Raw genomic sequence first — 10,426 nt, 5'->3', positions numbered from 1 at the left:
TTTGGACTTTCCTAGGAAAAGAAGGCTCCTTGTTGATGAGCTAAAAATAACGGCTACCTTGACGTTAAGGTTTGCAACTGCTCCTATCACACTGAAAGTCATAACTTTGGGGGTATGGCGGCAGTGGCTTGTTAGGTAATTATAATTGATCAACTCTTTTGTGGTGAGGTGGTCCGCTAGATGTATGAGCAGAAGAAATATATCATATTCGCAGTCCACAACTTTATACTTTGAATTTTACCCCATATTGTCATAATTGGTGTATACAACCGTTTGGTGGGGGGCGCCTCACTCCATCTGCCACTTGAGCACAAATTTGAATGACGCACTACTTTTAAAAATATCTATCACTTGATCCCCTATTGTTTTAATGGGTCAAATAAACTATTGGAGGCGACTTTAGGAGGTAAAGCACCACCTAGATTTTTGGACATAGAGTATAATGACTTATTCTTAATCTGAAAACCAAATACCTTTAATTTGAGGCTCATCTAGCTATGATCGAATTATTTTCCCATTTGGGGAGGGGGCGATCCCCAATTACTTGGACCTCATTTTTTATGTCATATTCGTAGTCTAGTCTAGAATTTGAGCCCAAATTGATATTTACGTCCAATATGTTTGTTTGAAGGAGTTTTTTTTGGGTTGGACGACCCCTCGCATACTTGATCCCAATTTTTAATACCATATTTGTATTCTACTCCCAAATACCTTTCATTTGATACCCATATTGTCCCTATCGGTCCACTTTTGATTTTAACTGGTGTTTTTGATGAAACGGGGGAGGGTCCGCCCCTTTCAATATCATCAAACTAAAAAGCCTTTTTCTCCTTCCTGACCATTTTCGTAATCTATTCCCGAACATCTTTCATTCGAGTTCCATATTGTAATTGTCGTCCAATAAACCTATTTTAGGGGGTTTTGGGGTCGGGGAGGCCCCCCAGTTACTTGGACCTAATTTTTAATATGAAATTCGTAGTCTACTCTTGAATACCTTTCATTTCAATCTCATATTGTCCCGATCGGTTCACTTTTATTTTGGGGTCGTAATATCAATAAATTATATTGCCTATTGCTCCTTCCGAACCACTCCCCACAATCTGTGAAAATTGTAAAGAAATCTGTGAAAATTGTAAAGAAATTCAGCCGTTTTTGAGTCTATACGGAACAAACAAACCCACAAAAAAACAAACAAACACAAATTTATTTATATGTAAAGAGAGATTTACAACTATTTTTAATGTATAATAATTTTTGTTTTATCCGTTGATGGATTATATATTTAGAAATTGTATGTAAAGAAAAAATTCAAATAAAACACTACACATATGATTTAGAGCTTAAAAACTAGTTGTCAGATGTTAAAAGAAGGAAAAGGAGGCTATTGTGGTTCGAGCCACTAACATTTATGAAAGCTTACAATTTTATTAATATTCTTATCCTTCTCAGCAACATCCAAATCAATTCGAATATCCTACAACACATTGTGCAGGCGAAGGAAGTTTTTATTTATAAATAACTAGCCGAACTGGAACCCGCTCCGCTGCGCCTTCTTTAGCTCTCTACTATCTTTTTTGGGTGGGACCACCTCGCCTTGAATGCGGATATCGAATTCGTGCCATTGTAGCCTATGATGCTGAACGCGTTCGAATCCTGGCGAGAACATCGGACAAAGCGGCGTTTATCCCCTCTTATTGTTGGCGACATTTGCGAGGTAAAAGGCCATTTCGTCATTTTGGCCCAGATCGGTCCAGATTTGGATATAGGTGCCATATAGACCGATCCTCAGATTTAGGGTCTTAGGCCCATTAAAGCCGCATTTATTATCCGATTTTGCTGAAATTTGGGTCAGTGAGTTGCCTTAGGCCCTTCGACATCTTTTTTCAATTTGGCACTGATCGTTTCAGATTTGGATAAAGCTGCCATATAGACCGATCTCTCGGTTGAACAATGACTTGTACTTATAAGCATTTGGTCTAAATCGTTTGATGCATTTTCACTGGTTTTCTTTTGCCCTGGCCATTCAATGCGTGGTATGTTTTCTTTACTACTTTACGAGTAGTCATGCTAAATAATTCGAAGTAATCACAAAAAATGAGTTAAATTTACAAAGCTGAATCATTCTTTTTGACACATCGTCTATTTTAATAGGTACAATAATCTCAATATATGTACTCATATGCGATAAGATCGGTAAGCGATACATGCGGATATTTTTAAACAAAAATTGCAGCGCATGTAGTCTTGAGGTTTCGATTTCATTACAAATGTACACTAGGCCACAACATAGTGTTTCTAAAGGAATGTATCATAAAATTACAAAAAAAAAAAAAAATAAAAAACTAAAATTGAAACCAAAGAAAATATTTTAAAAGCAATTTCCTTAAAAAGGATTATTTGAAGCCATAAATAAATTTCAGTTGTCATACAAACACCACAGTAGTGCAGAGGTTTACATGCCCACTCATGACGCTGAACGCCTGCGTTCTCTCCAAATAGGTGTCGCTCTGAGCAAGCAGTTTGCACTCGACTATAAAAAGGGGGACCTTATCAATGAGCTTAAACTCATTGATATGTCAGAAGTTTGCCCCTGTTCCTTAATGGAATGTTCATGCTCAAATTTGCAAATTTGCAGTTATCTTCAAACATTAAAATCTTCCCTATGCCAAACAAACAATCCAGCCTAAGGTAAATTATTTTGATTATAAATATTACATATTCTCTGAATTGAATGGTTTTATTGAACATTCACAATTTGTACGATACAGAAGCCGGAGTTATTTTAATTCAAAATGAAATTAATATTGGGTCTTTTGACCATCATTTCGATAAGCTTAAGAGTAAGATTTATTGCTATATTCCACTCAGTAAAAAAAAAATTCAAACATTTTCTTTTAGTTCTCCCCAGCCTTAAGTTTGCTATCGAAATCCAATGACTTGCAATATCTTGATCAATTTGGCAAATTCAAAACTCTATTGGTCGATGTTCAACCCATTATTAAGAAAGTCATTGAGGACATACCTGCCGATTATACATATGACAAATATCATCAGGATTTGCAAAATATTTTAAAGAAAATCAATGAGAAATCTGGCAATGTTTGTTCTGAGAAACACTTCAATGATTTGGCTGAATTGGTTAAGCTGACTAAAGAATATTCAAAGAAAGGTGCTCCAGCTGAAGCGAAAAAAGTTTTAAGATTATTTGTGAAACACGGTCATCGGGATTATCTTAAAAAACAATGGTTTCGCTTGAAAAAAATTGATTTGGCTAAATTAAGGGAAAACATTCAACAGATGGATAAATCGGATAAAAAATTCAAAGCGTTGACTGAAATGTGTTAAGAAAGCGTAAGAATAGAGAGATGAGCAAATAAAAAATCGCGGTAAAATTTCATTTTTATATGGAAACTAGCTGGACCGGGCCTGCTCCGCTGCGCCTTCTTTTACAAAATTTTCCTTGGAATATTTATTTTCGACAATTAAAGAACTTTCAGTGAAATACGATGCTAGGAAAATAGTATATCGCTTGACAAACAGTTTAACAATATAAATACCTTTCATTTGAGCCACATATTGGTATGGTCGAAAAATTTTTACCCTTTGGGGGGTGTTTTGGGGAAGGGACGATGCCTTAAATACATGGTCCTACATTTGAATATCAAATTCGCATTCTACTCCCAAATACATATAATTGAGCCCCATATTGCAATGGTCAGTAAAAAATTGCTGTCTGTGGGGTATTTTGGGAAAGGGGTAGACCCCCAGAAATTTGCGCCCGGAAGTGGGTATCAATTCTTGCTCCACCCCCCAATACCTTTCATTTAAGTTCCACATTGATATGGTAGGTATATATGCTCGATTCAGGGGTGTTTTGGGGAGTGGGGTGGTCCCCCAATCACTAAGCCCTGAAAATATGTCAGCATATTCTAATATATTTGAACCCCATATTGCCATTGGCCTCAAAATTGGATATCAATTTTGTTTTCTAATCTCAAATACCATTCACTTAAACCCCTTAATGAAAAAGCCAGCAAACATGTCCCAAATACCCTTCATTTGAGCTCCATTTTTCCATAGTCGGCAAAATGACCGGTTTGGTGGGTGTTTTGGGGCATGGGGCGGCCACTCAGTGACATAGCAACGAAAATATATATCAGATTCGTGTTCTACTCTAAAATACCTCTTATTTGAGCCTCATATTGCAATGGTTAGCAAATACTTCCAATTTAGGTAGTGTTATGGGGGTGGGGTGGCCCCATAGATACATTTCCCGAACATTGATATCAGATTAAGACTAGTAACCTTTGTGCTAAATTTAGTGAGTATCAGTTAGCAAATGATCACATTTTTGCAATATTCGTTTAAATCTTATATATCTTATATATAAAAATCAATTTGTGTTTGTTTGTTTGTTTTTCTTTCACTGATGGTGCATAATGATCCCGTGGTGAAAATAGGGTACTAAATTTTTTGATATCTCAAGGGGGAGCGGACCCTCCCCCTTACCCTAATTTTCAAAAACATCAGATGCTCTCTTATAGTAAGTTACAAACAAAAATTTGATATCAAAATTTCGAATGGGGTACCTTGGGGGCGCCCCACCCCAAATCTACCAAATACATATATACACCAATCACGAAAATATGGGACTCAAATGAAAGGTATTTAAGATTAGAAAACGTATCTGTTATCCAATTGTCGAACCAACCCCCAAAGCACCCCTAAATCGGACATATTTACCGACCATGACAATATGGGATGCAAACGAAAGGTATTTGCAAGTAAAATAAGAATCTGATATCCATATTTGGGACAAAGTTTCTGGGGGTCGTCCCCTTCCCCAAAACATCCCCCAAACAGGACTTATTTACTGGCCATAGCATTATGGGGCTTATATTGGGTTGCCCAAAAAGTAATTGCGGATTTTTCAGATAGTCGGCGTTGACAAATTTTTTCACAGCTTGTGACTCTGTAATTGCATTCTTTCTTCTGTCAGTTATCAGCTGTTACTTTTAGCTTGCTGTAGAAAAAAAGTGTAAAAAAAGTATATTTGATTAAAGTTCATTCTAAGTTTTATTAAAAATGCATTTACTTTCTTTTAAAAAATCCGCAATTACTTTTTGGGCAATCCAATATATAAGGTATTAAATTCGTGGACCAAAAAAGATCATATGGGATTCAGATAAAGGCACATATATTGTTAAACTGTTTGTCAAGCGATATACTATTTTTGTAGCATGGTATTTAACTAAAAGCTCTAAAATTGTCGAAAATAATTATTCCAAGGAAAATTTTGTTCCATATAAAGTAAAAGGAGGCGCAGCGGAGCGGGGCCGGCCCAGCTAGTACCTCAATATGAAGGCTTTCTTCTAACTTCAACTTTGGGCCTATAAAATCAGCCTTTCTGATCGGATGAGAATTGCGATTTGTGCTTTATTCACAAATTTACATGCATAGACAGACTGGCGGACATAGCTAAAATCAGAATGTGATTCTTAGTCGATACGAATTCTTACCAATGATTATATTTGTATGCCTTCTGGGTGTTACAAGCTAAATTGCAAATTTGCCCATAAACATTCCTCTAAGGAAAAGGGGTAAACTGGAACAGGGACAGGGGTGTTACAAGCAAATACATTAAACTGTTATAAACTGTACCACAGTTTAAAAGCACTTATTATTATTTCTTATTTTCTAATGGGGCGTTGTTTTCTTCTTTCTTGGGTCCTTATCGGCCACAAGAAAATTTCAAACAATTTCCAAAGACACGTTCGAGGAAACCAAATTCACTTTCTCCTCCACAGCCATATGCACCATCGTCACCTCCTCCACCACCCATTTCTCCACAGCCTTTTCTTCCCCGGACACCTATTCACAGCGAATCCCCCTATCGCCTCTTTGTACACAGCCACTTCCTCCACCGTCAACTGCTCCACCGCAGCCATGCTCGTATGCCATTGAAATTGTGATAAGGCTCAACAACAGAAATGAAACAGTTATCAGTGTAACAAATTGATACAACATTGTATGTCTTCTAAAATCGTTATAATTGAGTAAGAGAATAAAAATTATTTCCAAAGGGGTGATTCCTTAACCATCCACTGTGGTTTCTGCAATGTCCATGTTTCCTTGTTATAGCCACCACCATTAGATGGGGGTATACTAATCTAGTCATTCCGTTTGTAACACCTCGAAATATTCGTTTAAGACCCCATGAAGTACATATATTCTTCATCGTCTCGACGTTCTGATTCGAAATGACAATGTCCGTCTGTCCGTATGTCGAAATCACGATAGTCGTCGAACGCGTAAAGCTAACCGCTTGAAATTTTGCACAGATACCAAGTATTTATGTAGGTCATTGGGGATTGCAAATGGGTCATATCGGTTCAGATTTAGATATAGCTCCCATATAAACTGATCTCCCGATTTGACTTCTTGAGTCCCTGGAAGCCAAAATTTTTGTCTGATTTGTCTGAAATTTTGCACATAGTGTTCTGTTATGACAAATCGTTAACCTGATATAGCTCCCATATTAACCGATCTCCCGATTTGATTTCTCGAGCCCCTGGAAACCCCGATTTTTGCTGAAATTTTGCACGTGGTGTTGTGTTACGACTTCCAAAAACTGTGCCAAGTACGGTCCAATTCGGTCTATAACCTCATATAGCTCCCATATAAACCGATCTCCCGATTTGACTTTTTGAGCCCTTACAAGCCGCAATTTTATTCCGATTTGGCTAAAGTTTAGCATGAAATGTTTTCTTACTACTTCCAACAACTGTACCGAGTACGGCCTAAATCGGTCTATAACCCAATATTCGGCACGGCCGAACTTAGCACGCTTTTACTTGTTTTAGTTATAGGCTACAGCACTACTGCGGTGCTAGGTATTCATACTTTATGCATTTGTTTGCAACACCCAGAAGGAAGGGAGAAAGATGTACGCATCAATATATTGTAGAATCCGCCTCGCTGCCCATATTAATTTGTTGGGTCTCAGATCAATAGTCAATAGTACCTCCGATCGCCTTAAGTTTTCGCACCAACCTTCTAATTGGGCTCAAGACGAAGTCAGTTGAAATTTAGGAAAGGCAAATTTGTCCAATACACCCGGAAAAGAGCCATTGGCAAAGGTTTGGGGTTTAATCCACGTGTCATGCACTTGCTTTATACTGTGTCTGTCAGACCTATAATACTATATGGTGTTGTAGTCTGGTGGACGAAACCAAACGATGGTTTGTTTGTGCATCACAGCCACGCTGAGGATGACACCATATAGTATACCGAATTTAATGCTTAAATTATTGCCAGAACATTGTGGTTAATGTCCAGAATATTGTGGCTACACTCAACCAAATTCCTTATTCAAAATGGCAAAAATGTTTGCTAAAATAATCGTGTTTGTCTGCTGAAAATGGGGAGTCAGAAACGACTGTTCTCTCAAAAATTTTATTATACCCTCCTCCATAGGATGTTTTCCGTTTGTAACACATCCAAATATTGATCTGAGACCCACAAAGTATATATATTCTTGATTGTCTTGACATTCTAAGTCAATTTAGCCCTGTCCGTCCGTCTGCCCGTACATCCGTCTGTCGAAAGCACATTAACTTTTGAAGGAATAAAGCTAGGAGCTTCAAATTTTGCACGAATATTTCTTATTAGCGTAGGTCGGTTAAGATTTTAAGTGGGTTATATCGGTCCATATGGGATGACTATGAGCACCACACAGGCTGGAACTTTGAGCTCCGACTTGTGTGGTACCCATCGTTATCACGGGAAGCTTAGCTTCCCACAGGTTGCGGATGGTGGAAAGCTCCGTTTTTATGCGGAGTAGCTGCAAATGCGGCCGCGGGCAGTCAGCGATTTTCGAGAGGAGAGTCTCAGTGAGGAGCCAGGTGGCACTGGCTCTTAACTAAATACTGAGTGCCAATGATACTCAAGATGACAAGGCGAGTTATTGGCGCCTTCAAATAACCAATGGCCAACATCAGCGTCTGTTCCCAGGTTAGGGGCGGCTGGCGGCGAGCGTCGGATCTTGGAGCAAGCGGCTCGCCACAACGTGGGATACGTGTGCAATCCCACAAAACCCATGCGGTTGGGGCGCTGGGCCAGTAACCCGCCCCCGGAAAACATAGAACTACTATGAAAAACAAAGGAATAGTAAAAACGGACCCCCCCAACGTTGATGACCCACGCAAACGAAGAAAGGACCATGATTTGCGGATCTGCACCTGGAATGTCCGCACTCTTTATAGAGAAGGTGCAGTATACGCGCTGGCGGATGTATTAGAGAAGTACAAGGCAGACATAACCGCCTTACAGGAAGTGCGATGGACTGGCAATGGCGTCACTACAACACCAAACGGTGACGAACTATACTATAGCTGCCATAACTCGAGGCATGAATTTGGCTGCGGATTTGTGGTTAGTCGAAGACTGAAACACCTAGTCTCCAGCTTTACTCCGGTGGATGAGAGGCTAGCCACAATCCGCATAAAAGCCAAATTCTTCCACATCAGTCTTATTTGTGCCCATGCCCCGACGGAAGACAAAGACGAGCAGACCAAGGATATTTTCTACGAGCGCCTAGAGAGAGAATATGACCGCTGCCCCGCCCATGATATTAAAATCAATCTGGGAGATTTTAATGCGAAAATAGGGAAGGAAGAAATTTTTGGTCCAACTGTCGGAAAGTTTAGCCTTCACGAGATAACGTCCAATAATGGGTTGAGGCTGATAGATTCCGCCGAGGCAAAATCATGTTTGTTTGTTTGATTTTTTGTTTGTTTGTTTGTATGTATATATAAAAATGAATTTGTGTTTGTTTGTTTGTTTATTTGTATGTTTGTTTGTTTGTATGTTTGTTTGTGAGTTTGTAAATTTGTTTGTTCGGTATAGACTCTAAAACGGCTGAACCGATTTCTTTCACATTTTCACAGATTGTGGGGAATAATCCGTACCCTAAAAGTACGACCCCAATATAAAAGTGAGCCTCAAATTAAATGTATGAATATAACATGTCCAAGAATCCTCGTGGTGCTTTACTTTCTAAAGTCGCCTCCAATAGTTTAATTAACCTACTAAAGTGATAGATATTTTTAACTGGAGTACGCTATTCAAATTTGTGCTCAAGTGGCAGATGGAGTGAGGCGCACGATTGTCCTACGCCCCTACCAAACGGCTGTATACACCAATAATGACAATATGGGATTCAATTCAAAGTATAAGTTTGTGGACTGCGAATATGAAATCTTTATTCTGCTCATATATCCAGCGGACCACCGCACCCCAAAACAGTTGATCAGTTATAAAGACCTAATAGGACACTGCCGCCATACCTCCAAAGTTATGACGTTCAGTGTGATGGGAGCAATTGCACACCTTAACGTCATGGTGGCCGCCAGTTTTAGCTCATCGACAAGAAGCCTTCTTTCCCCAGACAAATCCAAACAACATGCTGTTGGGCGATTTAATTACTAAAAGTTTTACACGGTTTAATTACTAAGAACTGTCGCCACCGCATCTAATATAAAGACCGGCAAATTAATTCTTTACCACTGAAAATCGTTTAATGTGGCAATTTGATTGGATTTCAAAAGGCTAAAATATAACCAACAGGTAGCCATATAATCAGTTATAGACAACTAACACATGATGATCAATGTTATAGGCGCTAAGCCGCTCCAAGCGAGTAGCAAAATTGCAGCTATTTCAAGTTATCAACTGATTCGGACCATGCTTGGTTATGCTGTTGGAGTAAAAGTAATTGTGTAAAATGTCAGCAAAAATTTAATAAGAACTGAGCCCTATAGTGGCTCAAGAATTGAAATCGTGGAAGGTTATAGGAGAAGTCGTTAAAATAATGTTTAGCCAAATCGCATAAGAATTGCGCCCTCTAGAGGTTGAAAGAGTCATATTAGGAGATCGGTTTATATGGGAGCTATACCAAGTTTTAAACAGGTTTGAAACATACTTAGCACAGATGTTGGAAGTCATAACAAAATATCTTACACAACATTTGAGACAAATCGGATACGAATTGAAGCGTTTAGGGGCTCAAGAGGTCAAGATCCAAGATCGGTTAAATGGCAGCTTTATCAAAACATAGACCAATATGACCCATTTACAATCCCAACTGATCTACACTAATAAGAAGTATTTGTGCAAAATTTCATGCCAGCTTTATCCCTACGAAAGTAAGAAAACTCGTTTCGACAGATGGACGGACCGACATAGCTAAATCGACTTAGAATGTCAAAACGATCAAAAATATACATATACATTTTGTTGGGTCTCAGATAAATATTTCGATGTTTTAAAGCCTATAATGCTTACCCATGCGCAACGGTGACATTAGATAGGCCGACAAAACTGGAAATTCGATGGAATTGATCATTGAAAAATTGACAAAATGATG

General features: G+C 38.6%; 1 protein-coding gene across 1 annotated transcript; it reads left to right on the top strand.

Moving 5' to 3' along the window:
* The first annotated feature begins 2,755 nt into the window (after positions 1-2,755).
* Positions 2,756-3,394, top strand: LOC106094470 (uncharacterized). The gene is made up of 2 exons (XM_013261691.2): positions 2,756-2,840; positions 2,899-3,394. Exons 1-2 carry the CDS (start codon positions 2,793-2,795, stop codon positions 3,343-3,345), a joined length of 495 nt encoding a protein of 164 aa, XP_013117145.2. The 5' UTR covers positions 2,756-2,792; the 3' UTR covers positions 3,346-3,394.
* The last annotated feature ends 7,032 nt before the right edge of the window (positions 3,395-10,426 follow it).

The sequence above is a fragment of the Stomoxys calcitrans genome, chromosome 1 (genome assembly GCF_963082655.1).
Source record: "Stomoxys calcitrans chromosome 1, idStoCalc2.1, whole genome shotgun sequence".
Lineage (NCBI taxonomy): Eukaryota > Metazoa > Arthropoda > Insecta > Diptera > Muscidae > Stomoxys > Stomoxys calcitrans.
This window is presented reverse-complemented; position numbering and strand designations above follow the sequence as displayed.